The sequence below is a fragment of the Pezoporus flaviventris genome, unplaced genomic scaffold (assembly GCF_033815535.1).
Source record: "Pezoporus flaviventris isolate CSIRO_AGI_PZ_B2104156 unplaced genomic scaffold, CSIRO_AGI_Pfla_v1 ptg000078l, whole genome shotgun sequence".
NCBI classification, from domain to species: domain Eukaryota; kingdom Metazoa; phylum Chordata; class Aves; order Psittaciformes; family Psittacidae; genus Pezoporus; species Pezoporus flaviventris.
In genome coordinates, this window is record NW_026892626.1 from 1,552,242 (window position 1) to 1,579,549 (window position 27,308).

Consider the following 27,308-nt stretch of genomic DNA (forward strand, 5'->3'; position numbering starts at 1 on the left):
GTAACCCTGTTCTCCACTGCTTAAGGAAAGCCATTCCCTGCCTGCTGCTGGGGAAGGACCCTGCTGGTCTCAGGTTGGGTTTCTGAGCTGTGGCCTCCCTCTCTTGCAGCTCGGGTCGTGTCAACGACCGGAAACGGGTTGCGTCAGTAAACCACGAGCTGTGGCTCTTATGGGTCAGTAATGACCCTTGGAGTGGAGCACAGCAGTTATTTCCATTTGGGACTGAGCCAGCTGTTGCAATGTCAGGCTGAGAACAGAGAGCTGCCCTCAGGTGGGATGTGGGATGTGGGATGCTGCCCTGCTTCACAGCTCTAACCTCTCTTGCAGGGTCCTGCAGAGCGGCGGTAGCAGCGGAGGCCCTCATCTGATGAGAGGATGGTTGTTCTCAGGCAGTTTGGGCTGCTGCTCTGGAAGAACTACATCCTGCAGGTAGGCTGGTGCCACACTCTCTGGCTACCCCTGTCATGATGAAGTGTGGGTCTTGATTATTCAGCAAACCTTTACCACAGTCTCAGGGCATCTCTTAGGGGAAAACTGGTTTATTTGTGCATGTGTTGTGACAAAAACTGATTTGTGCATGTGGTGTTGTCCTGCTTTTGTGCTGGGGTGTTATGGATAGGGCTGTGTGCTCAGTTGTCCCTGTCCCATCCTGCATTCCAGCTGTGAGTTCAGCATCCCTTCCTATGGGACAGGGTAACCCACACACCCTCCTGTGTGATAGTGGGTTTATTAAGCTATGCCATTACACAGCCTCTACTGGAGGCATTTATTGCAGCACAGCACCTCTAAACTGGGGCCCAGTTTTTTTCCCTTCCATTACTGTATACACCCTCAGAAGCAGCGTCTGGGGGTTTAGAAACATTAAACCACCATCATCCTGGGATCCAGTCCCAGCCCAGCTCTCTTCATGGCAGCTAGCTGATGATGAGGGATCTCAGGACCTCCTGACTGGCAGCGTCTCACCTGCTGCTGGATGAGGTCCTAGCACGTTTAAGCAGTGTGCAGATGCTGCAGCTCCACTGGGGCCAGGGCTGGAGTGGCTGAAGAGGTGGGATGGAGCTGGCTGCAGCCTGGCTCCACTTTTTCAATTACCCATTTTGCACATCAGCACGATGTTGCTTTAAAAATAAACAAAAGGAAGAGGGAAGGGCTGGCTGGGCTGCCTGTGCCCGGGCTTCCACAGGGCTGGGATGTGACCAAAGGCACCGGCAGCATATCTGATCTGCAGCCAGCAGCATGCTCTGGGGTGTGTGTGATGGCCAGGCCTGGAATCCCCCTTATGCAGCCCAGACACGTCCAGGGGAACCCCCCCCATCCCCTCTGCTGGTGAATAGCATCATTTTCTGGATGTGCTCTGGGGTGGGGGCACTTCTTCTGTTTTCCAAAGCCACAGTCTGACTCGGATTTACTGTGCTGGGATACAGCTTGGAGTGTTGCTCCGCTCCTCTAAAACTCCACCAAAAATCATTCTCCTGATGAATCCAGGGAGCTCCCAAGCCGTCATCACCCTGGTGTGAAGATGGATTCTAGGACATGTGGCTTGATCAAAGCTGGGGTAGCCGTGGGCAAGTGGAGGTGGTGATTATGGATGAGTGTCCCCATCACCTCTGGAATACAGTGGCTTGAATGACTTCAGCCTGCACTGGTGCATGTATATTAGTCTGGAAGTTCAAGGAGCCAGGCAACCATTCTGGGGACAGCCCAGGACACTGAGAGAAGTTTAATACAACAGTAAATCAGTGGGAAGCAGCTGGTCTGCCAGACCTGCATCATAAAACCATCAGACATCTGCAAGGTTCGCTTTTAGGAGCGTGGCCTTTGCAAAGGCTGCTGTTGAGAGCCGCTGCCTCCCAGCCATGCTGCCGGGGCTGCCTTCAGCACTGGATCATCTCTGGCTGTGTCTAGAGTGGGCAGCTCCTCCTAGGGGAAGCCCAAAGAGGGGTTTTTTACTTTGGCAGTGAGTGCTGAGAGCCAGGGCAATGGAGCAGCTTCATGGCTGTGCATCCATGTGCCCCCTCTGCCCATTCACCCCACTGCTGCAGGGCGACTGCCCTGGTTGGCCTGTGCTGGTTTGTGCTTGGGGCTCCCTTCTTGCTCACTGCAGATGTTGCCCACCTCATCGTGACTGCTTCCTGCTCTTTGGCTTAGAATCATAGAATCCCAGACTGGTTTGGGTTGGATGGGATCTTAAAGCCCCAATTCCAACCCCCTGCCACAGGCAGGGACACCTTCCACTAGCCCAGGTTGCTCGAAGCCCAGTCCAGCCTGGTCTTGAACACTGCCAGGGATGGGGCAGCCACAGCTTCTCTGGGCAGCCTGTGCCAGCCCCTCACCACTCTCACAGGGTAGAGCTTCTCCTTGACGATGTCTTGTAAAGCCTCTCTTAGCTGAAGTCTTCAGAAGAGGTTAATGTTGCTGCTTCTGCTCTGGGCATGTGAGGAACTGTGAACCCCTGTGTCCTGCTGCTGAGGCATTTCCTGAGCTGTCACTGCCCCTCTGGTCAGAGATGACCCGAGCTCCCTAGGGACCAGCAGTTTTCAGTGCTAATTAGCCTGGGTTAGTGGTGGGTGATGGTAGCTAGTGGGAAGTTTGCAGGAGAAGGAGTCCTGGGGATCATGCTCCTGCCTGGCTGCCTAACTTCATTCACCAGACTTGAGTTCATTGTCCAGTTGCTTGAACCTCAATTAAAATACATAAATGAGGCACCATGTTTTGTGCTGGCGGGCCTTGGGGTGAAGGTTGAGCTGTGGGGATGTTCTCTGTGCTGCACAAGGGCAGCGATGCCTGTACATAGAGGCTCTGCCAGGTCCCATCCTGTGCTGGCACCCAGAGCCCATGTCCTGCTGCCTGCAGCCTTAAAGCTCCAGCAGAAACAACTTCACTGCCTGCAGCAGCTTTGCTGCACTCTGCTTTACCTCCCCCTGCTTGCTCATCCCAGCCTTTCATTTACTTACAGTATTTTTAGCTCCCAGCCCTGTAAGTGTTGGGCAAGGTTGCTCTGCTTTGGTGAAAGCAAACACTGCTTTGTTCCCCAGCGGTGGCTGGTCCCTCTTCTCAGGATGTGCATCACTGCAGTTGCCTGCAGGAGAAATTTAAGCAAGCACTGGGCACAATGGGGAAAGGGCAAACCACCAGCTCAGCTCATTCAGACGCAGCAGCATGGTGGGGAAAGCTCTGAAGGAGGGTGGTTTAAGATGCAGCAGTGCTTAGGGTAAGGTACACCTTGGCTGGAAAGTCCTGAAGAAATTGGAAACTGGCACAGCATCGTTCCTGGGCTCCAGAAACTCCAGGTTGTGAAATCCTAGGATGCTTCTGCTGCGTGCCATTTGCAGGCCCTGACCCTCGTTACCTTCAGTGGTTACATTATATTATTTTCTCTGTTTTTCTTCCCTGCAGAAGCGGCAGATCTTGGTGACACTCATTGAAATCTGCCTGCCGCTGCTGTTTGCCGCCATCCTGATAGCTCTCCGGCACCGGGTACACTCCATCAGCCACCCCAATGCCACCATCTACCCCACCGAGTCTGTGGATGACCTGCCCAGCTTCTTCTACTCCCGGCACCCCAGCAACCCCTGGGAGTTGGCCTATGTTCCCTCCAACAGCAGTGCTGTCAGGAGCATTGCAGAGGCGGTGGAGAGAGCTTTGCCCATTAGCATCAGAGGTGAGCAGGACCAGGGCTGCAGCATCCACCCCAGAAACTGCTGTGAAGTTTTATTCCGATCAATCCTGATCCTCTGTTCTTGGGATGCAAAGTTATTTCAGAACTTCAAGAAAATGGCTTTATTTTTCTTTCATAGAATCCCAGACTGGTTTGGTTTGGAAGGGACCTTAAAGCTCATCCAGTTCCAACCCCCTGCCACAGGCAGGGACACCTTCCACTAGACCAGGTTGCTCCAAGCCCCGTCCAGCCTGGCCTTGATCACTAAAACTACAGGATTTTGTTTTGATTTTTGGTCACATTTTGTTGCAGTTCCCATCTAGAAAAATGTCACCCTAAAATAGTTCCAGAAAGTGGCTGTCACTTCTCTGAGAAGAAATATTTTGGGAATCTTGTTGCACAGAAAATTTTAGTGCTTCATGTTCCAAACTGAAGATAATATTGGGATTTTCTCTGAGAGAAGAGCTCTTGTGGAGGAGGAATCATCTGAACACCCTGTGATTCATACAGTAGCATCCTATATAGATCTGTGTCTGACAGCTGTGGTGTTTCCCAGCTCTGGCTGGACCACATCCCTTGTGTCCTGGACCACAGTGGTTGCATGGTCATCAGCCTGTGTTGAGTTGCCATGTTCAGTGTCTTCACTAAATGCCTGCATTTAATGGCTTTAACCTGACAGAGGGGAGACTGGGATGAGCAGAAGTTCTTCCCTGTGAGGATGCTGAGGCACTGGCACAGGTTGCCCAGAGAAGCTGTGGCTGCCCCATCCCTGGCAGTGTTCAAGGCCAGGTTGGATGGGGCTTGGAGCAACCTGGTCTAGTGGAAGGTGTCCTGCCCATGGCAGGGGGTTGGAACTACATGAACTTCAAGGTTCATTCCAACCCACATCATTCTATGATCTCTGTCTTTTCCCCCTGTGCAGCTCAAGGCTTTGCCTCGGAGAGGGACTTTGAGGAGTATGTCAAGTTGGACAACCGCTCTGGCAGTGTGTTGGCTGCCATTGTGTTCAAGCACCACTTCCAGCAGAGCACATCCCCACTGCCCCTCCAGGTGAGTGGAGCCCAGAGGGGAGGAGGACCTGACTGGGGGACACAGTATGTGGGACACAGCACCCTGCTGCCACCTGTGACACCCCTTGTGTGCTCCTTCCAGGTCGACTATGAGCTGCGCTTCAAGTACAGCCCGAGGAATGCGCCGCGGAGTGAGCAGACGGGTCTGAACCCCAACCTGGACCGGGACTGGCACACCAGCTACCTCTTCCCGCTCTTTCAGCTGCCCGGGCCCCGGGAGGCCAAGTTTGCTGATGGCGGGACACCGGGTGAGGGCCACATCCCCTCTGGTGGGGTCTACCTCATGACCAAAGGGATGGCTGCGATTTTCTGTGCAGTGACTTGGCTCGTTGCAGAGATTCACTGAGGCTCTGAGCTTTTAAATAGATAGTTTCATATGAAAAAATCAGTTTAATTAAGTTAATTTTAAAAATTAATTCATTTTGTTTACATATTTTAAACATTTATTTACTATATTCATTCTTTATAGCATGTATTTAAATTTTATCCTGTGACTTCTGTGACACTGTGGGTACTTCTGCTGAGCAGGATTGGATAAGAATAATTTTTACTTACATAAATTTTGTTAAATTTAAATGGTTTGAGGTTCTTTTCTGTTTATATTTTGAATGGAAAACTTCTTTCAGGGGCCAAACTGCTCAGTGTTTGTCGTGCTGCTTAAGTCCTTTAGAAATAAATAGAGCAATTTTGTGGTTTGATCATAGGTTTTTCAGGAAACCAAACCACTGACCAAGCAGGAGGTAGCAAGACATTGGCACTGGCTTAGGACTTGGTTCTTTAGAAGCTTCCTCTCAGCTGCAAAGGGGAGATTTCCCTTGGTTGGGTTTCTTCTTCCATCGTTCGATAGCGATGTCAAGAAGATTGAGAGGCTAAGAAACCAGGAGAACGGGTTTTACTCCCACAGTGTAAATAAACCTGAGCCCCAGAGTTGTTGGTTCTTCTGGTTGCAGTGTTTTACAGGACACAGTGACCAGGAGCTCAGACCAGTTCCCTCCCTACAGTGTTTGCTTAGTAAATTAGTTAATATAAAACAGTCTTCGTGATCTCAGGTTCTTAGTTTTTTTTTCTCTGTCTTGGTCATTTGAAGCAATTAACTTTCAAAATGCTCCTCTGGGACTTTGTGAGCAGAATTTGAGTTTCCATGTAGCAGAAATCCCACATAAAATAAACCAGTTGAAAACTAGGTATCATAGAATCCCAGGATGGTTTGGGTTGGAAGGGACCTTAAAGCACATCCAGTTTCAACCCCCTGCCACAGGCAGGGACACCTTCACCTTCCACTAGACCAAATTGCTCCAAGCTCTGTCCAACCTAGCCTCTTTTTATGCACAAAACTTTCAAGGCAAATGTGTGAGTAACAGGATATATTCTTCCTCACCAAAACCTCTGTAGTATCCTGCGTTCTCTTGGATTACATTAAAAAAAAAGGGACCAACCATAAGCTCAGTGACATTGGTGGTAGTGAATGGTGGAGAATCTTCCCCCTTCCAAAGATAAATCCATGTCTGCAGGAAGGCCACTGCAGTTTGAATTGAGTTTTCCTGCCAGCTGCTTTGAATTGATGATTATGGGAGATCTAAATGGCTAATGTACATCCTTTCTGAGCCCTTCTGTGTCCACAGGAGGGTGCTGATAGTCACATTTAATTTGCTTTTCCTACAAGCTCCATCCTCTTCCCAAGCAATCCCTCTCCAATGGCTGTTTCTCTCTGCCAACGCCTCCTTCCAAACCCTGGACCCATCTATATTCCACTGTGTTGTTTTTCCATGCAGGTTACATCCGGGAAGGTTTCCTGGCGGTGCAGCATGCAGTGGACAGAGCCATCATGCAGCACCACGCCAATGCCAGCTCCACCAGCCTGCTGGAGACCATCACAGTGGTGGTGCAGCGCTTTCCCTACCCGGCATATGTTAACGACCTCTTCCTCCTGGCCATCCAGAACCAGCTCCCCCTGCTGCTCATGCTCAGCTTCACCTACACCTCGCTCAACATCGTCCGCGCTGTCGTGCATGAGAAGGAGAAGAAGTTGAAGGTAACCTGAGTGGTGAGACACATGGGTGCTCCCCTGCCTTTGTTTTCCAATGGATGCTGCTTTTAAATGAGGAACAAAATCCCTATGGGATGTGGAGCCAGTGAACAGAAGGCGGGGGTGGCAGCAGATTAGCAAATCCCAAGGAGGAATGTCGTTAATCCTGCTGTCAGGACACGGCTCAGCTCTCCTTGCTGTGCAGCCAGTGCTCATTGGTGTTTCGCTTGGGCTGGAAGATGGCTTGGAGAAAGGGCAACACTTGTGGATTCAAGAGTTCAGTGTGTGGGAAGCAAATTGTTTGCCTCTTGGATGTAGAAACCCATGTGTCTGAGCTGTTTTGTGGGGGTGGCTGGAGCTCTGCTGATTGTGGTTGCAACAGCAGGGCTGAGTGTGCAGGGCTTGGCTTGCTCTGGGTGTTGGGTTGTCCTGTCCTCTGCCCTGCTGGCACAGGCTGCTATAGGTTTGAATTCAGCTCATCTATCTGGGGAGATGTTCTCCTTCACTGGTGGCCACAGGGGGTCCAGGGAGCTGAGGGACACCATGTGATGCTAAGGCTGCACAGGACCACTTTGGTGGCACCTGGAGCTGCCCCTTCCCTCGCTAGTGCTGCAGGGCAAAGCCGCACCACCCTGACTGAGGTCTCCACCTCACCTGGCAATGGCTAGGAAACCTGGGTGCAGCCCTGGGTGACAGCATGACCTCCCCACAGGAGTACATGCACATGATGGGCCTCAGCAACTGGTTGCACTGGAGCGCCTGGTTCCTCATGTTCTTCCTCTTTCTCCTGGTGTCTGTGTTTTTCGTCACCATGCTCTTCTGTGTCAAGGTGAGTGTCCTTCCCCAGGCCAGAAGCTCTGTGCTGGCACAGGCACAGGGTTGGGAAGGCTCGTCTCCAATGGGTTGAACTGGTTTTGTGTCTTTGTGGAGGCTGGAGTTGGCCTTTTCCAGAGCTGGGTGGGCAGCACCATGACCCCACAGCTCCCTTTCACAGCAAAGGGAACCTCTCCTGGCAGGAGTTGGGGGTTGGGACCCCCACTAGAGAGGCCAAGCATTTCATGCACAGCCAACCACCCTGCTCCCATCCTGCGTGCCCTTGCAGGGACTCGAGCTCTCGTCTTTCCTACCCGCACCATGAGAGGCAGGAGGTGGCTGCCTGGATGCTGAGCAAGATGTCCCCTGCCTCTGAGACCCCATGTCACATGGAGGCAACCTGCATTTCCTCCTCCTGGAGTGCTCTAGGAGGGCCTGCGCATTCTCACCTGTCTCTGTTTGTCTTTAACCCATGGGGGACATCAGGTCTCAGGTGCTCACACATGCAGCCATGGGAAGCTTTAGCCTGGAGTGTAACCAGGTTTTCTTGGTAGGTGAGTGAACAGGGAGCAGTGCTCACCAACAGCGACCCCATGCTGGTGTTCACCTTCCTCGCCATCTTCTCCATTTCCTCTATCTCCTTCAACTTCATGGTGAGCACGTTCTTCTCTAGAGGTGAGTCCCTCTGCAGCTGCCTCCTGTGTTGCTGACCTGTGGGGCTGGGGGAGCAGTATGGGCCTCGGGGTGTAAAATCTTTGGTTAATTTTGGTTGGGAGGCAGCTTTCGAGGTGATCAGTCCATCCTGGGACCACTGGGTCCAGAGTTACATGACATTGCACAGGGCTCTGTGTAGGAGAACTTGCTATGACATGTGGCAGGGGGGACCTTTCTTCCCTTTTTTGGATGTATTTTCCCCACAGTGCATGGAAAGGGTTGTGTGTCCTGTTGCTTCCCAATCCAGGCAGGCTCATGCATTAGGGCCTCATCTGGTTGTCTTGGTCCCAGGTCACTCTGGTCTGGTGGGGACAGGGTGCTTCTGCAGTGGCCTACCAGGGGTGGGTTCTCTTGCTTCTCATGCCTTGACCTGGGACATGGGCATGTCCTTGTCCTGTCCCCATGTAACCACGTTTCAAACAAAAGGCTTGGATCTCCCTGAAGGGAAAGCTGATGAGAAGTATTTGGTGGCATCACCAAGTTACTGATGTTTTCCTTCCTGCTTTTCCCTGTGCTGGCAGCAAATGTTGCGGCTGCTGCTGGTGGCTTCCTCTACTTCTTCTCCTACATCCCTTACTTCTTCATCTCACCCCGCTACGACTTGATGTCCCACAGCCAGAAGCTGGCATCCTGCCTCATCTCCAACGTGGCCATGGCCATGGGGGCACAGCTTATAGGCATGTTTGAAGGAAAAGGTGAGCAAAGGCTTCCCCTCCCTTGGGAGAGAAGCCAGCCCTTTGGGTTGGATTGTCTTGTATGTGGTGTGAAGGGTGTAAAGAAGTCATCATAGAATCCCAGGCTGGTTTGAGTTGGAAGGTGCCTTAAAGCTCATCCAGTTCGAACTCTCTGCCACAGGCAGGGACACCTTCAATGAGACCAGGTTGCTCCAAGCCCCATCCAGCCTGGCTTTGAACACTGCCAGGGATGGGGCAGCCACAGCTTCTCTGGGCAACCTGTGCCAGTGCCTCAGCACCCTCACAGGGAAGAACTTTTGCTTAAGAGCTCAGTCTTCTCTGTCTCAGTTTAAAACCATTCCCCCTTGGCCTCTCAGTAGTCAGGGTCACAGAGTTAGAGGAGAAGCATTTTCCTGCCCCTCACAAGAGCCATGTCCCTCAAGACCCATGCCCATGGCAGTCTGGGCTTTGCAAAATGCCATCATCACTTTAATTATCAAACAAATTCTGTTCTGGTCTAGGGAATGGGGATCTGTTGCATTTCCTCCTTCCCAATACATATCTTTATTTTCTGTGTTACTAGAATTTGATGTTGGCTCCAGCAGAGTCCATGATTTTGCAAAATGATGGCAGTAAAAAGGCAGCTGTGGTGATGGAGGGGCTGGAGATTGCATCTTCCCTGGGTGATTGCAGAAAACGTGATGAAAGAAGCATGATGGGGTGGAGAGTCTTGTGATCATAGAATCATGGAAGATGGGGATCATCATAAGATATCTCATAAAGATGTCAGTGTGCTTTCTGCTGCATCTTTTCCATCTATACAAGGGATTGTAGAACTGTGCACATCCTTCTTGCTCTTGACCAGGGAATTAGGACAGGGGATGTTTGACAGTCTTGCAGAGCACTTTGTCCTTTTGGGAATGCAGAGGTAGGCAGTGTCCCATGTGCCTTGCAGGAACTGGCATTCAGTGGAGGGACCTCATGAAACCCGTCAGTGTGGATGACAACTTCACCTTGGCCCAAGTGCTGGGGATGCTGCTCCTGGATTCAGTGCTTTATGGCCTGGTGGCCTGGTACGTGGAGGCTGTCTTCCCAGGGCAGTATGGTGTGCCCCAGCCATGGTACTTCTTCTTGACGGTGAGCATTGCTTAAGACCCCTTCCAGTGGGCTTCATGGGCATTGCTCGGGGATGGACCCTGCTTCTTGCTAAAGTGCAAGCGTGACCTCCAAAGTCAAGGGGTCTGCAATGTAGCCGCAGTAAAGGCTGAAGCAGCTGGATTTTTTTACTGAATACGAAGTTTTTATTGGCTTTAAATTCTTGTCCCAGCACTTCTTGGTGTGCAGGATGTTGTTAAACAGCTCCATGCCCAAGTGAAGGCATTGGAGAGAGGAGCCCCAGGAGTGAGCAACCGGATCCAGTCATTTGAAATTCCTGGAGCGCTACTGTCCAGACGGACCTGAATGATCTGTGTCCTGCTGCCAGCCCCTCCATGCTGTACTGGGAAGGATGGGTGACAGCTGTCACCCCATCAGCTGAGCTGCCCTCGCTCTGCCAAGTCAAATGCTTGGCATCATGTTCAGCGGCTGTGGTGGTTACTGCAGCTCAGCTGGTGGCACAGAATTCCTTAAGCCACAGTGATGCCATTGATTTTGGTCCTGTGTATAGATCCCTTGTCATTGGATCGGAACATTTTTCCTCCCCTCCTCTCAATTCCTTATGCCAGCATGGTTTCATGCTACCATCCCACTCCCTCTTGCAGCTAGACCAGGTTATGGAGCTCCACTGTCTGCCAAAAGCCACAGCAGGATGTTGGGTTTGCATCCAGGAGCTGTTGAATCGTTATTTCCACAGGGATTTGAGCTCCCAAACGCTTATCTTCATTCCTAGAGAGCCAGGGCAAAAAAGGCTGTAATTGCAGCAGCTGGACCCCAGGCTTTTTGTATGTATTTGGAGGGGATGATCCCCCCTTGCATGGGCTCTTCTGGGCAGGCTGCTTTCTCAGTTTTGCTTCTCATAGAAGGTTGACCTTTTCCGTGGGAATGTGCATGGGGAAAAGCTGCCTGTGTAATCACAGGCAATCCTGCTGTAAGGGAGAAGCAAGGGAAGGCAGCAGGGCAGAGGGAGCAGTATCATACTCTGTCTAACCTGCCTGCTGAAGATGTGCTGGTTGGCAATTCCCAGGCCAAGGAGATGGTCTGGGAGGTCCCTGGGAGGCATCTGCATGGGAGGAAAAGGATGGCCAAGGCTGGGGAGAAGAGATGGTCTGAGCCTGTGCCTGAGTTTCTTTCTCTCTACCTTCTTCCACCAGCCCTCGTACTGGTGTGGGCGCCCCAGGACTGTGGTTGGAAAAGAGAAGGAGGAGGAGGAGGACCCCGAAAAAGCTCTGAAGAGCCAGTACATTGAGGAGGAGCCTGCCGACCTCGTGTCAGGAATCAAAATAAAGCACCTTTCCAAGGTACTGACTGCCCAGCACAGCACTAACATATCGTGACATTGGTTTTGTAAAACCCACTGCCTGCAGGCAGCTTCTTCATCATTTCCCTGCCCTCTTTGCCTAGGGCTCTGCTCCTTGGCTGCTCTGAGGCAGGTAAGGCTCTTCACCAGAGCTGGCTGCATTTCGGGGTGGGCTGAAGTACTGGATATTTACAGGTGTATTGAACATCTGTATTTAGCCTGACATGTTTGACATATTTGACATCTGTATTTAACCTGTTGACATCTGAATTTAACCTGAGTGAGACCTGTTGTCTAATGCCAGCAGCATGTGAGCATCATGGGCTTTGCCTGCTGGGTGGACCAGAGGGGACAGGTCTGAGAACAGCGTCAACTCATTACTGTGATCTCCTCAGGTCTTCAGAGTGGGAAACAAGATGAAAGAGGCAGTCAAGGACTTAACAGTGAATATGTATGAAGGGCAGATCACCGTCTTGTTGGGACACAATGGTGCTGGGAAAACCACCACTCTGTCCATGCTCACAGGTAGGAGCCACTTCCTGCTGTGGGGCTGGAACATGGCAGGGAACATGCTGATGGCTTGATTTGCAAAGGGGAGATGAACCCCATCTCTGAAGTTGGAGAGGGGGTTTTCCGTTCCCTGGAGTGCCTTTGGTTCACTGAGCTGTTGGCCAGGGCTGCTGGGGTAGTGAGAGGCAGGTCACTGCCTGGGGCAGTGGAGGGAGGGTGGGAGTCCTTGCTGAGCCCTCCATGAGAGTGGGGTCAGCCAGTGAGGACACTGACAGCCAGTCTCTGTGTTGGAGAGCCCTGAGAAGAGGAAGGACCCACTGTAGGATGGGTCTCTGTAGGCTTCCTCCTGGGAATGTCCTATGAGAACAGAAAAGGGAGAACCATCAAAGTCACCATACCCACCAGATAGGCTGCTCAGAGCTCAGCAGGTTAAGAATGACAAAGTCCAGTTCTTGGCCTGTGTCTGTTCTGGCAGCACTGCCAGCTCCACCTCCCCTCTATGAGGATGTTTCTCACCCGCGTATGGATGAGATGCCGCCCACCCTGTGTGGCAAGAGAAGGCTGCTGTGCCTGAGCTTAAGCAAGAGACTGGCTTGCTCCAGCTTCTGGCAAAAAGCTTGGCAGGGGATGCTCAGCAGGACCCTCACGTTTCCTTGTGTCTGCTCCCCCCAGGGCTGCACTCTCCAACGGGTGGGCAGGCATACATCAATGGCTATGAGATCTCCCAGGACATGATACTAATCCGCCGCAGCCTGGGCCTGTGTCCCCAGCACGATGTCCTCTTTGACAACATGACGGTGGAAGAGCACCTCCACTTCTACGCAGGGGTGAGCACGGGGGAGACAGCCCTTGGAACACTCTGCAGTCACCTGTGACTTCATGAGGCTGGGAAAGCGTGATGAGATTCATCAAGTGCACCCAAAAGAGGCCACAAAAATGATCAGAGGGTGTAACACCTCTGCTCTGGAGAGAGGCTGGGAGAGCTGGGCTTTTTCAGCCTGGAGAAGAGAAAGCTCCTTAAGGGGAGACTGTAGAGCAGCTCCAGTGCCTAAAGGGGCTACAAGAAACAAGGAGAGGGGCTTTGGACAAGTGCCTGTAGGGACAGGACAAGGGGGAATGGCTTTAACCTGACAGAAGGGAGACTTAGATGAGCTCTTAAGCAGAAGTTCTTCCCTGTGAGGGTGCTGAGGCGCTGGCACAGGGTGCCCAGAGAAGCTGTGGCTGCCCCATCCCTAGCAGTGTTCAAGGCCAGGTTGGATGGAGTTTGGAGCAGCCTGGTTTAGTGGAAGGTGTCCGTGCCCATGGCAGGGGGTTGGAACTGGATGAGCTTGAAGGTCCCTTCCAACCCAAACCATTCTCTGATTCTATCAAAAGCAGAACAGCCCTTGCCTCCTCTTTCCACCTCATCTGCGGGTAGGAGCTCCTTGCTTCGCTGATTGAGGAGTGGAGGGTCACAGGCAGCATGGCTCTGTGGAAACCACCACGTGAACTGTGCCAACTCCTTCAGGGTTGGGCAGGAATCCATCTCTCTGCTTCCCCACTTTCCTGCCTGGCAGCATGGTGGGGTTTAGCTGCTGCTGGCTGATGTGGTGGGAAGGGTCTTTGCCAGCTTCACTGTACCCTGCAGGCAGCCTTAACCCTCCCTTCCCCTGTCTGGTAGCTGAAGGGGTACCCACCCTCCAAGTGCCCTGAGGAGATCAATCACATCCTGAGGATCCTCAGCCTGGAGGACAAGCGCCACTCCCTGACCAAGGCACTCTCTGGTGGGATGAAGCGCAAGCTCTCCATTGGCATCGCCCTCATCGGGGACTCCAAGGCAAGCATCTTCCATGGGGCTGACCTCAAACCTTCCTCCCTGGGGCCAGTGTACGTCCTTCTCGTGTCTCTGAGGTTGTTTCTCACCCTTGGTGAGCCAGTGGGAGATGCTGGGACAGTGAGGAAGGGGCAGGAGCACCTTCATAGAGGAGACAGCTCTGAGGACAACACCTTGAGGCTGTGTTGCAGCTCTGCTGCCTGGAAGCTGCTCCTCCAAGCAGAAGCATCACATGCGTGCTGTGAGGTCAAGGCTCCTTATGGGCCCTGGCATTGCCCCTTCCTGCACTGCTGTGCCTCTTCCACCCCTTTCTGACCAGCACCCACCTCCTGTGCGCAGGTGGTAATGCTGGATGAGCCGACATCAGGGATGGACCCAGCCTCTCGTAGGGCCACATGGGACCTTCTGCAGCAGCAGAGGAGCAACCGCACCATCCTGCTGACCACCCACTTCATGGATGAGGCTGACCTGCTGGGGGACCGCATCGCTATCATGGCCAAGGGCGAGCTCCAGTGCTGTGGTTCCTCACTCTTCCTTAAGCGTAAATATGGTAAGGGAGGAGCCAGCAGGATGTGCTTGAGGTCTTCTCTGTGCCAAGAATGAGCAGGAGGTGGATACAGGGCAGGGAGGGGGACCCACTGCTCCTTGTCTATGGCTGCTTGCTACCCATCGTGGTGTTCTGTCTCTTCTGAGGCCCATCCCCATGTTTGCTCTTGCATCATGTCCATAGCCCAGGCAAAACCATCAGTGCACTGCGGTGTCTCAGCTTCCCTCTGCTCCAGCACCGCAGGGCCAGGCTGGGCTGTGATTTACCTTCCTGTCCCTTCTCTTGTGCCTCTGTCCAGGGGCAGGATATCACATGGTAATGGTGAAGGAGCCCTACTGTAACCTGGGGGAGATCTCTCGTCTCATCTGTCAGTACGTGCCCAATGCCACTATGGAGAGCAATGCCGGGGCAGAGCTTTCCTTCATCCTGCCCAAGGAGAGCACACACAGGTAACAGCATCATCCCCTGCTTGTTTTCATCTTGGGTCCCCTCTTCTAGATGATCTCCAGAGGTCCTTTACAACGCTAATGGTTCTGTGATCTGTGCACACTGGTGCACACACTGTCCTCGTGGGGTTGCTGAAAAGGGGAGCTGCTCTTCGCATCAGTGCTGGTCTTGGGAAATGGGGTTTGGTTCCTCCCTTGTGTCTGCTGGTGTGTTGCTCTTGTGCCCCCGTGGCCACCATGTCACTGCCCATGCACTGGGTTTTGATAGCTGATGATGGCTGTGGTGTGGATCAGACTGGTTTAGCTCCAGAATCAGATCTATGGATAGCTGAGGCTGCCTGTGGCAAGAAAGAGCAGAAGATAGAGCCCAGAAGCTGCTCTCAGGGAGAGTGGGGTGTTTAGTGCTGCAGGTATCCCCAGAGCTGGCTGCAGGACTCAAACCAGCTGCAGGACTGATGCCCAGAGGGTCTTAGCCTCGGAGTGCCTCCTCTCATAAGCATCAGCATCTAACACCTTGCTTCTCTGTCCAGGTTTGAGGCCCTGTTCACAGAGCTGGAGCAGAGGCGGGAGGAGCTGGGCATCGCCAGCTACGGCGCCTCTGTCACCACCATGGAGGAAGTCTTCCTGAGGTAGGCAGGGGGAGGCTGGCCCTGGTGGGGTGTCATCTGGTGGTGACCAGTCCCCATGTGCTTCAGTGACCTCAGTGTCCTACACAGCTCTCTGGGGCACACGTTGGGTTTTGTGTCTTGGGTTTGTCTTCCCCAGCTTGATCAAGAGCAAGGATCAAGAACAACTTGAACCTGTCTGGGTCTGTATTTCATCACCCACTTTCCCTCCTGGCACAGGGTGGGGAAGCTTGTGGACTCTAGCATGGATATCCAGGCCATCCAGCTGCCTGCTCTCCAGTACCAGCACGAGAGACGCTCCAACGACTGGGCCATAGATGACTCCAGCAGCCTGAGTGGCATGACAGACATGACGGATGACAGTGGGGCTCTCATTACTGAGGACTGCTCCAGCATCAAGCTCAACACCGGGGTGAGTGCTGTGAATACAGGTGCAACAGGAACAGGGATAGGGCATGGGAAGGGGGGCTTTGGAGCAGGGTTACCCAGTGGAGCCTCCCCCATGTTTGGTCTTGTGCGTAGTTTGAAAGATTGAATTGGAAGGTCAAATTAGAATCTGCATCTTTAGGGCAAATTATTTTTAGGGTTGTTGGCATTGCTCAGTACCATCCTCTTCATCTTGAGGTCTACAGAGATGCTGTTGATGGTGTCCCAGGTGACCTACAGTGGTTTTTGCTCCATCACTTGCGATTTCCAGCAGGGAGATGAGAATAACCATCTCCCTTCCCTTGCTAGGCTGTGTTTCAGATCCCTGGCAGCTCTTCACTGCCCACTGCCTGTGTGCTTGTGATGAATTTCCTCACACTTCTTCAGGGCATGTCCCAGAGGTAGGAGAGAAAGATGTTTATGGGTTTAAAGAGCAAAGAAGGTGCTTGCAGTGGCGGGTTCCTCCCAAGCACCTCAGCTGGTTGTGTGGGCAAGCAGCTGTGTTGCACTAATCCTGTCGTGAACCTCAAGCACTGAGAGGTGGAGGAAGGTAAATGTCATGGCTGAGGCTGCTTTTAACACCTGAGATCTCAAAGTGACTGCATCCCATTGGGAAGCCATGGAGTTTGATGGTCAAGCAGTTGCCTTGCTCCTGTCTTTGCAGGCTCGGATGGAGAGCAGGCTCTGCTGTGGGCTCATGGGCTACGTGCAGGTGGTTGTGGGGTCATTTCCTCCATCAGGTGCGTGGGGTGATGCGTCTGGTGGGGCTCACTTAACCTGACTTCTCCTCCCCCAGTTCTACCTGTGCTGCCAACAGTTCTACGCCATGTTCATGAAACGAGCCATGTACAGCTGGCGCAACTGGAAGATGGTGGCAGCGCAGTTCCTCGTGCCTCTGATCTTCACTGCCTTTGCCCTCGTGGTGGCCAAAACCTTCCCAGGGCCCAGGGACTCATCCCTGCTCCGGCTGACGCTGGAGCCCTATGGCCAGACCATCGTGCCTTTCAGCATCCCGGCCACCGCAGCTCTGCCACAGAAGTTGGCTGAGCAGTATGTGGACCTTCTGGATGCCCAGCGCCAGTCACCGCTGGAGGTGCTGGGTGAGGAGGGATCAGGGTGCACCCGTGGAATGGGCGATGCCTAGGGGTGATGTGCAAGAACCATGCACTTCTCTTGGAGGGCCCTTGCTGTGGGTGGCTTAGGTCAAAGTGCAGCATATATCTGACCTGTCTCCTTGCATGGGAGAATCCACAGAACCATTGAGTGGTTTGGGTTGTAAGGGACCTTAATGCTTATCCAGTACCAACCCCCTGCCACAGGCAGGGACACCTTCCACCAGACCAGGTTGCTCCAAGCCCCATCCAGCCTGGCCTTGAACACTGCCAGGGATGGGGCAGCCACAGCTTCTCCATCAGCCTGTGCCAGTGCCTCAGCACCCTCACAGGGAAGAACTTCTGCCTAAGAGCTCATCTAAGTGGGCATATAGATAAGTATGAAGTTATCTGACATGACTAGAACTAGTTCTTGCAGAAAAATTCATGTTTCAAAGAGCTTGCAAGGTCTCCTGTCACATTTCCAATCACTGAAAATGTTCAATTTAGAATAGACTCATTAAATTAACTGAAACAAATAACTGGTAGCCCCTGAAATTAGAGCTCAAGAAGTGCTCCAAACAGATGTTACCAGGTGAAAGAACTGCAGAAATACTCAGTTTGAACAGAATTCAAAGTCATCCTCAGTATCTCGGCCCCCTGCAACAGACATCAGACGGTGGACAAGTTTGAATATTTCTGTTATGCCAAAATTGAGGATAAAGTTTCAGGAACTCTGAGAAACTTTAGTCCCACAGTTGGCAGGACCCCTCCTCACGTGAGCAGAGCTGTGTTTTCCGTAACCCTGTGTTCATGGCCATCACTGGGGCTAGGGTGGGGCACCAGGGTTGGGGCTGCATGGGGTCTTTTCCAGTTGTCCACAGTGGTGGATCCTGCTCACAAGAGCTGTGGTGTCTGGCAGGTGGCCTGGAGGAGTACCTCATCTCAAGAGCCTCTGAGGAAGGGGGAGCCTTCAATGAGCACTACATTGCAGCCGCCTCCTTCGAAGGAGCTGGGAACCGCACGGTGGTCACTGCGCTCTTCAACAACCAGGCATATCACTCCCCTGCCACAGCCCTGATGCTGGCTGACAACGCTGTCTTCAGGGTGCTGGCGGGCCCCAATGCCTCCATCACAGTCACTAACTACCCACAGCCCCGCAACATCACCGAGAAGGCCAAAGACCAGCTCATGGAGTATGTCTGATGGCACAGTGCTTGCTTTCCTGCTCGGGATCTTATCTTCCATGGGGGAAGCTTGGCTTGGTTATGTGTCAGTGGAGAAGCCAGGCTGGATCTTCTCATACCCAAACATAGCTGTGATTTATACTCTGGAGGTCAGGAGGGCAAAATTGTAGCTGACTTACCTGCCTGGCCCCATGCACATAGCTCAGGGTTTGGGTATTCACCTCCAGATACTGGTTGGGATTGGTTTTCCCTGAGTGCTCAAATCAGAGGGGACAGTATGGCCCTCTGCATCCAGGGTCTCTGAACCTCACCTGTACCTGAGGGGACACGTGTGGGACCCCGCAGATGCAGGGTGAAGGTTTGTGGTGTACTGGGTGGGCTGTGTGCAGGAGATGCTTATCTTACTGAGGAGCACTTCTATTGTGGGATGTTCTGCATGCTGGGTTAGCATAGCTTCCATAAGGAGCATGGCTTGGGTGTGCTGTCCCTGTGTAGCCTCAGTTTGTCAAGTTGTCTCTGTCCTTACCTGCCCCACTGCTGTCCCAGAGGCCAGACTGGGTTTGCTATCGCCATCAACCTGCTGTACGGCATGGCCTCGCTTGCCAGCACCTTCGCCCTGCTGCTGGTCAGCGAGCGCGCCATCAAGGCCAAGCACGTCCAGTTCGTCAGTGGCGTCTACGTGGTCAACTTCTGGCTTTCTGCCCTGCTCTGGGACATCATCAACTTCCTCATCCCTTGTGCTCTGATGCTGGTGAGTCAGCCCTGCCACCCTCCTGTCCTCTCCTTGGGTGGGAGCTCTGGGTGCTGCTCTTCTGGGAGGGCTGGGATGTGTAGCGGTGCAGGGAAAAGGATGAGGCCATTGGCATTGCCTCAGTTAATAGACCAGCAAGAAAGCTGTTTGGCCAGTTGACTGCAGCCTCTGGCACCTGGACACTTGGGTGTGGGCACTAGAAAACCTCAGGTACATGGGAGCATGGAAAAGAATTCCCCAGATCTGCTCTTCTGCATCCCAGTCTGAGAAAGGAGATTTCTGTCTGGGGCAAGCATGGGCTGCTTTTGGGAGCCATCTAGGGAGGATTATCTGGGTCAGTGCAGTGTTGCTGTTAACCTTGCTGCCTGGGCTGTCGAGACAAGAAGACATCAGTTGTGGTGAAGACAAATGTGCATCTCCTCACATCGCTGTGCCCCAGGTGATATTCCAAGCCTTTGATGTGCAAGCCTTCACCCAAGACAGCCACCTCGTTGATGTGATGTTGATCTTCCTCCTTTATGGCTGGGCCATCATCCCCCTCATGTACCTCCTCAGCTTCTTCTTCTCAGTGGCAGCCACGGCCTACACCCGCCTCACCATCTTCAACATCCTCTCGGGCACGGCCACCTTCCTTGCAGTCACCATCATGAGCATCCCAGGTGGGTCACTGTCCTCCATGCCTGCTCAGCAGTGCACTGTGCCATCACCAAGAAGATCCAGCCCCCAAGGGGATTTTCACCCAAGGACTGTCCCCACACTAGCAAAAAAAATGCCCTATGACAGTCCATTATCACCCATTAAACATGACAAAATGGGTTGATTTTCCTTCTGAATTTGGAAGTATCAGGGTCTTTCTCTAAAACCAGCTAACTCTAATCTGTTAATCCTTCTGTGTTCTCTTTTCAGAGCTGGGCCTGGTGGACCTTTCCAAAACTCTGGATAAAGTCTTTCTTGTCTTACCCAATTACTGCTTGGGCCAATGCATCAGTGACTTCTACCAGAACTATGAGTTCATTCAGTTTTGTACCTCCTCTGTTGAAGCTATCTTCATCTGCAAAGCATTCAGTGAGTCTCTGTGTTGGTCCTCACCTGCCCATTCCACCGTAGCCACACCAGGGGGTCTCTGTGGGGTGGATGGTGGAGCTGGGCAGTGTCATGGGGCCTCTACCCCAACATGAGCAGTAGCTCCAGGTACCATTTTAATGCAAAAACTGGGCGGCGTTTGACACTTGCAGGTGATCCAATTATGGAATCTTTTCCTTAGTAGTGATTTGAAGGAGATGGAGGCTAGGAAAAGTCTCATAGACAAGTAAAGAAATCCCTGTCACAGGAATTACTTGATCTCTGTGTGCCCCCACTGGGCATCTTCTGCTAGACCCCCTCCAGACCTGAATCCTCTGGTGGGAAGCGTTGGAAAGAGCTGTGGGCAGGGAGCCCAGTGTGGGCTGGGATGGACACGAACCCAGCAAAGCTTTGGGCTCACAGCATTCTCTGGAGCTTATTTGTCCCTTTCCGGAGTGTGGCTTGCTCAGAGTGTTGATTCTGTTCCACCCCTGCTCAGATATCAGTTATCAGATGAACTACTTTTCCTGGGAGACGCCTGGGATTGGACGCTACCTGACCTCCTTGACCATCCAGGGTTTCTCCTTCCTCTTTCTCCTTTTCCTCATTGAGACAAACCTTCTCTGGAGACTGAGAACTTTGGTCTGTGGTATCTGCAGGCGGCGGAAATGGGTGAGCTGAAGTGGTGGGAGGGAGAAGTAAGGTGCCCACCAAACCAAGCCCACGAGTCCCTGTGAGCTGGTGACAGGCCCTCCAAATCATCTTCATAGGGAGCATCCTTGGAACAGGATGCCTGGGGGGAGTAATCCTGTTGAGGGTATGGGCTGGCAAAGGGATTGAGGCATCCTGAGAGCGGGCTGATCCTATCCTATTGGATGGATCCTTTCTGGGTTGGGGGCACTGGAGGAACCTGTTTGTCCCACAGCAGCCAAGAGTGTTTTTGATCCCTGGTGTTTAGGTGGCACTCCTGAACAGGGTGTCTGTGCTGCCAGAGGACCGGGACGTGGCAGATGAGAGGAAGAAGGTTTTGGAGTCGCCACCAGAACTTCTGTCATCTCTCAGCAGCCCTCTGGTCATCAAAGAGCTTACCAAGGTGAATAGAGCATGGCCCTTCCTGAGCATCCTGCTGCTCACTGAACCATGGTCCTCGTGCAGCTGGTAAAGCCACCTCTAGCCTTGCGGTCTGGTAATGACAGGCTTGGCCTATGTTTTGGGCCCCCCCCAGGTCTACGACAGCCGGGAGTCCCTGCTAGCGGTGGACAGGATCTCCTTGGCGGTCAGCAAAGGGGAATGCTTTGGCCTTCTGGGCTTCAATGGAGCAGGCAAAACCACCACTTTCAAGATGCTGACTGGTGATGAGAGCATCACGTCGGGTGACGCTTTTGTGGATGGCCACAGCATCCTAGCCAACATCAAGAAGGTATTGAGAGCTGCAGGGCTGGAGGGTGGATTACAGTCCGGGGGCTGGGCTGCGCCACCTTGCGTCTGAGGAGGACATGGTTGCAGTTGCTAGGGGTCGAAGTAATATCCCCAGAATGTGGAGTCCTTATCTGGCCATGTGGAAGCAATCTCCTCTCCCCCAGGGTGATAGATGTTAAGCAGATGGAAGCCAAACCTTTCAAGGGTGGTGAATCCTTCATCAAAGGGTTTAGCTCTGTAGCTGGAAATGTCAAAAATGAGTTAGTCTCAGTTGTATGATGGTCTCTCTAAAACAAGAGGGTCAGACCTTTCCAGAACCCTACTGGAGGTCTCCGTGCTTGGAATTGCCCACCCCTTTGGGAAAAAGGAAAAGATGAGCAGGGATCAGGCTTTCAGTTCAATCCCTGGGTGCCTTTAGCGCTGTCAGCCCCAGATGATGTCAGGCAAGGACAACATGGGTGGTCTGCCCTGAAAGCATGGCCCTGCTTGCCTCCTCCCCAGGGACTCTGCGTTCCCTTGGGCCCTTGTCCCCAGAGGACACCAGAGTATGGGGAAGGTTACAGACCCTCCAGTGCTTTCCTTCTCCTGAGATTAACCTGAAATGGCCCCTCAGACCGAGTAACCAGCTTGGGAAATGCAGTGTGAAACCACCCAGTTGCTGTCACAGAATCATTAGGATTGGAAGGGACCTTTGGAGATCATCTGGTCCAACCCCCAGGCATGTCCAGAGGCATGCTGCGTGTGTCCATCCCTACCAGACCAACTGCTGCAGTGAAGGGGAAATTTCTCTCTTTTTTTTCACTTGAAGCTGCAGCTCAGTGAGCAGAGGGGCAGCAAAGCCACGTGGGTGCCAAGGCGCCTCCTGGCTTGGAGACTTCCTTGCAGGGACCTGTCTGTGAGCTGATCCCCACTGTCTTCCTCTTGCCCCAAGGTGCAGCAGCGGATCGGCTACTGCCCGCAGTTCGATGCGCTCCTGGAGCACATGACGGGCCGCGAGACACTGAGCATGTACGCGCGGCTGCGGGGCATCCCCGAGCGCTACATCGGCAGCTGCGTGGAGAACATGCTGAGGGGGCTGCTGCTGGAGCCACATGCTGACAAGCTCGTGAGGACCTACAGGTGAGAGGAGTCATGGAGGCCCCCCCCACCCCTCCTTTTGTGGCTCTCCCCATGCTCATACCGATGGTCTCTGTCCCTGTTCCCCTCTCCTTCAACAGTGGTGGTAACAAGCGGAAGCTGAGTGCTGGCATTGCACTCATCGGTGGTCCCCCTGTGATCTTCCTGGATGAGCCCTCCACAGGCATGGACCCTGTGGCGCGGCGTTTGCTCTGGGATGCGGTGACACGGACGCGGGAGTGTGGCAAATCGATCATCTTCACCTCCCACAGGTGACTTGTCCTGGCGGGGTTTAGCATGAGAGATTAAAAGGTGGTCAGGAGTGTGGTGTGGTCCAAGGGATAGTACCCATCCAGAGCATGGTAGGTGAGCAGTGGCTGCAGTAGGATAGCTGGCTTTACACAGATCTCCGTCTTCAAAAAGCCCAGAGAGAAGGGAATCCACCTCCAGCCTCTTTCAAGAATCTTAACAGAGTCACAGGCTGGTTTGGGTTGGAAGGCACCATAAAGCTCGTGCAGTTCCAGCCCTGTGCCACAGGAAGGGATACCTTCCACTAAACCAGGTTGCTCCTAGCCCTGTACAGCCTGGCCTTGAACGCTGACAGGGATGGTGCAGCCATTTTCCTCTGCTCTGTCTCAGTGCTTCTGTCTCACTGAACAAGTCCTCTTCTGTCCTGCAGCATGGAAGAGTGTGAGGCTCTCTGCACACGGCTGGCCATCATGGTGAACGGGCAGTTCAAGTGCCTGGGCAGCCCCCAGCACCTGAAAAGCAAGTTTGGCAGTGGCTACACATTGCTGGCCAAAACACGGAGTGAGGAGGAGGGCGAGCTGCTGGCCTTCAAGGCCTTTGTGGAGAAGACTTTCTCAGGTACAATGAGCTGCTGGAGCAGTTGCACTCCAAGGAAGGGCAGGATGCTCGTCATGAGCTTCAGCATTTTCCTAACTCAGAGCCTCTCCTGGCTCATCTCTCCCAGGCAGTGTCCTGAAACATGAGCACCAGGGCATGGTACATTACCACTTGACCAACAAGAACCTCAGCTGGGCACAGGTAAGGGGATGCTGGAGTCCATCCCACCCTTTGCAGGAGGCTGGAGGAGCAGCCCAGTTTCTGCCCCTTTGCATGCTCTTCATGCTTTGCTTTCACACTCCCTTTTCTTCCAGAGCCTCTCCCTGTCTAAAATCCAGGTGATTTACGCAGACAAGTTAAAAAGTGTATTTTATCCTTCTGTTTTTTATTGCTGTGTGAGCTCACAGGATGCACAATGGCTGCTGAGCTGGGACCACTCCGTCCCACCCCTCCCAAACTGACTGCCCTTGACTGTAGCCCTCCAGAAGGAAAGCAGGGTCTCCCTGAGGCAAAAGCTGATTTTGCCTTTGTTTGTACGTAGAATCCCAGGCTGGTTTGGATGGGAAGGGACCTTCACACTCATCCAGTCCCAACCCCCTGCCATGGGCAGGGACACCTTCCACTAGAGCAGGTTGCTCCAAGCCCCGTCCAACCTGGCCTTGAACACTGCCAGGGATGGGGCAGCCACAGCTTCTCTGGGCACCCTGTGCCAGCGCCTCAGCACCCTCACAGGGAAGAGCTTCTGCCTAAGAGCTCACCTCAATCTCCCCTCTGTCACGTTAAAGCCATTCCCCCTTGTCCTGTCCCTACAGGCCCTTGTCCAAAGCCCCTCTCTAGGTTTCTTGTAGCCCCTTTAGGCACTGGGAGCTGCTCCTTAAGGAGCCTTCTCTTCTCCAGGCTAAACACCCCCAGCTGTCTGAACCCCAACTCTCATATATACGTATATATGTATGTATATATACACCATATATTTTTTAATGGGGTCAGGTACTCTGCTAAACAACCCATCTCCCGGCTTCCCACTGCCCTCCTGCCAGGAAAGGTGTCACTTTGCCCAGGTTTCCTTGGAGAAAAAAGCTTCCTCTGCTTTCCTAGTTGCAGCCAGCAGGGTTGTCCTGCGGCCAAGGTACCTGCAGTAACAGCTGTGCTATCCCTTGCAGGTATTCGGGGCCTTGGAGAAAGCCAAAGAAAAGTATCACTTGGAAGACTATTCCGTGAGCCAGATATCCCTGGAGCAAGTCTTCATGAGCTTCACTCGCTTCCAGCACTACACAGAGGACAGAGGGAAATGAGCAGAAGCCCCCACTGTTGCCCTTCATCACGGACTGGCCCTGCTGCCTATACATAGTATATATAGAGACAGTAATTTATATATCAGCGTGTCTTAAATACTGTATAAATGTATGAAACCTTTCACCTGGGGCGGGAGGATGGGGCCGTCCCTTCTGCCGTGGGGAACATGTGTGGTGTGTGTGCCACGCATGCCACTGCAGGTCCGTGTGTGCGTGTGCATGTGACACTTCCACTCTCCAGTGTTCCTTCCCTTCTATACAGCAAAAACAAAGAGCCCAACAAGCAAGGGGAAGTCTGGAAGGGTGGAGATGGGTGTTGGGGATTGGGTTGGCAGAGGAGGAGCGGGATGTGTTCCCCAGGGCGCCTCTGCCCTGCCCAATGCTCACACCCATCAGGGCGCTGCTTCGTGGTCTTGGCCCGCATGTTGGTGTGTATCGTTAGGTGGTTTGCTTGTGGTTTAACAGAGCCTGTCAAATAGCTTAGATCCAGGTTGCTGGGTTCATTAGGATGCACTGTGGTTGCCCTTAGAAGCACTTTGTGTCTGGCTGGCGTGGAGAAGGCAAGCCTCCTATCTGTCCATCTGTCCCCACAGAGGAGGCTCCGCTTTCTTTAACCTCTTAGGAAATGCCATCCCCTCCTGCCTGCTTGCCCAGGGGTGGAAGCAAGCGTGTCCTGAGGAGCTGGCACCGTCCCAAATGGTGCAGGGTGAACTGGCTGTGTTCACGGAGCCATGGGACACGTCCATGGAGCGGTGCCCAGAGCTCGGCTCCTTGGTACAGCACGTGATGGGTCTGGCTGCCAGTGCTCAGGCTGAAGGCAGTTCTGGGTGAGAGGTGTTGCAGGGCTCCTAGGAATGCTGTTGGGCTCTCATTATTGTATCCGTGGAAGGGTTCAACCAGCAGCACTGTTCTGTGCAGCTGCAGGACTGGCATTGAAGGCCAGCGATGCTCTCCCTGTGCCCATGTCCGTCCTGCTGTGCTCTCCCATTGCACCCCACACAGCTCCCATGTCCCCATCCTATGTCACCCCTCCCCATCCGCATTCCCTGTGCACCACAGCAGGCTGCTCCAGCAGCAGACAGGGAGTGAAGGCACTGTCCTGCCTAGCCTGGCTGTGGGGATGCTGCTGGACACAGTGCGTAAGGCACCAGCACTGCCCAGCCCTGCCTGCACCAGATTGGAGGCAGCAACTGTGAACTGGGATTTCTTTTTGGCATTTCCCAGTGGTTTGGGTGCTTTTTGTTTGGTTTGTTTTAAATCTGTATTGGTTCTTGTCTGTCTTTAACTAGTCCCTGAGTCACCCAGGGGCAGTCCCTTCATGGCCAGCTGCTCCGCAGTCAATGCAGAGCTATTTGCACTATAGTAATACACACACTTGCACATAACTAAAGGAATTAATATTTATGGAGAGGGGTGCTGATTCCCTTCCAGTGATTGATTGCATTGTCAGGGGTTGGGTGATATTTTGGGGTTGGGTTTTTGTTTTGTTCCTGTGACTGACTCATTCCTTCCTGTTTTTTTCCCCTTTGCCTAATGTCATTCAAAATGATGGTGCATCATGTTACTAAGAATTTCCCTGGATCTTAACTGTGTGTGGTTTTATTAGTAAGCAGCCAGGAGGTGAACGGCATCCCTGGAATACTTCAGAGCCCATTGGAGTTGCTGGCCTGGAGGGTTTGCTCCCCGGGAGCATCCCTGCAGGCAGTGGAGCCAGCGATGCTGGGAAAACCCCCATGACTGGTGTACAAGGAAAGGGAGGAGGGATGCTTCCTGGGGGAGGGTGCCTGGTGTCACCAGGGAGATGCTAGGACTCCCAGTAGCTTATTTTTTGGGAGAGGAGATGTGGCAGGCTGCCTCAATGCCTCGAGGACTTCACCTGGGGTGGGGAGCAGAGGGAAAAGAGGGACTGCATGGGGTGAGATGCCAAATTGTCACAGGGTGGCAACAGGCACCACAGCCAAGACCTCCCCCCAACGATATTCCGCTGGGATACTGGTGCCCCCCTGTAAGGTTTAGTCCTGTGACAGGTGACAGCCCCACAGTGCCCATGAATGCCATGGCAGAGCCAGGGGAGAGGAGACAGTGACAAGGGTAGCATCCACTGGTTCCAGCCTACCAGTCCTGACCTAAACGAAGAGAGTCTTAACAAAGAAGTGTTCCTCTGTCACACAGTGCTGTAACAACCCTAAGAGCTGCTGCTGTGCATGGTACTGCTTACCCCACTTCAGTTCCAGCTGCAGCACAGGGCCCAGGCAGCTGCTGCTCCCCTCTTGGCTGCAGCGTGGTCATTATTCCCATCACAGGGATAATAAAGGGTTTTATTTCTTCCAGTGGGTGTTTCCTGGCCTCCTTTGGAGTCCACAAGCAGCTCCAGTCCTGGTGGGCTCTATCTGTGCTGGCCTCCTGCTTGCTGCCTTCTGCAGGGGGACAGGGGGATGTCCTCCAAAACCTCACTGCGCACAGCTCATCCAGCCTTGAAAAGCCCATGGGCTAAGGGAGTCTTGTGTGCCAGGCACTGCTGGGAGCAGAAGTAGGGCTCCCCATCACTTCCAGCACAGGCAGCCACAGCCCTCTCACTGTGGGAATGGAGAAGAGCTTGAGCTCAGAACACAAGATGGCTTTTGTTACAGAATTCCAGACAGATTTGGGTCAGAAGGGACCTTAAAGCTCATCCAGTCCCAACCCCCTGCCATGCGCAGGGACACCTTCCACTAGACCAAGTTGCTCCAAGCCCCGTCCAACCTGGCGCCTTGAACACTGCCAGGG

At 53.1% G+C, this 27,308-nt stretch overlaps 1 protein-coding gene across 1 annotated transcript; it reads left to right on the plus strand.

The window, feature by feature from the left end:
* The first annotated feature begins 369 nt into the window (after positions 1 to 369).
* Positions 370 to 26,129, plus strand: ABCA3 (ATP binding cassette subfamily A member 3). The gene is made up of 30 exons (XM_061473899.1): positions 370 to 429; positions 3,397 to 3,661; positions 4,581 to 4,708; positions 4,811 to 4,976; positions 6,501 to 6,760; positions 7,467 to 7,583; positions 8,122 to 8,242; positions 8,803 to 8,976; positions 9,911 to 10,092; positions 11,265 to 11,411; positions 11,806 to 11,935; positions 12,593 to 12,747; positions 13,581 to 13,736; positions 14,073 to 14,283; positions 14,579 to 14,729; positions 15,257 to 15,355; positions 15,572 to 15,764; positions 16,575 to 16,878; positions 17,792 to 18,065; positions 18,603 to 18,807; positions 19,247 to 19,466; positions 19,714 to 19,872; positions 20,369 to 20,541; positions 20,828 to 20,962; positions 21,095 to 21,289; positions 22,220 to 22,407; positions 22,506 to 22,676; positions 23,084 to 23,271; positions 23,378 to 23,451; positions 24,411 to 26,129. Exons 1-30 carry the CDS (start codon positions 376 to 378, stop codon positions 24,540 to 24,542), a joined length of 5,127 nt encoding a protein of 1,708 aa, XP_061329883.1. The 5' UTR covers positions 370 to 375; the 3' UTR covers positions 24,543 to 26,129.
* The last annotated feature ends 1,179 nt before the right edge of the window (positions 26,130 to 27,308 follow it).

Coding starts and splice junctions, on each gene's coding strand:
- ABCA3 (XM_061473899.1), top strand. CDS start 376: ATGGTTGTTCTCAGGCAGTTTGGGCTGCTGCTCTGGAAGAACTACATC. Junction 430..3,396: donor GGAAGAACTACATCCTGCAG/GTAGGCTGGTGC, acceptor TCTTCCCTGCAG/AAGCGGCAGATCTTGGTGAC. Junction 20,963..21,094: donor TCATCAAAGAGCTTACCAAG/GTGAATAGAGCA, acceptor GGCCCCCCCCAG/GTCTACGACAGCCGGGAGTC.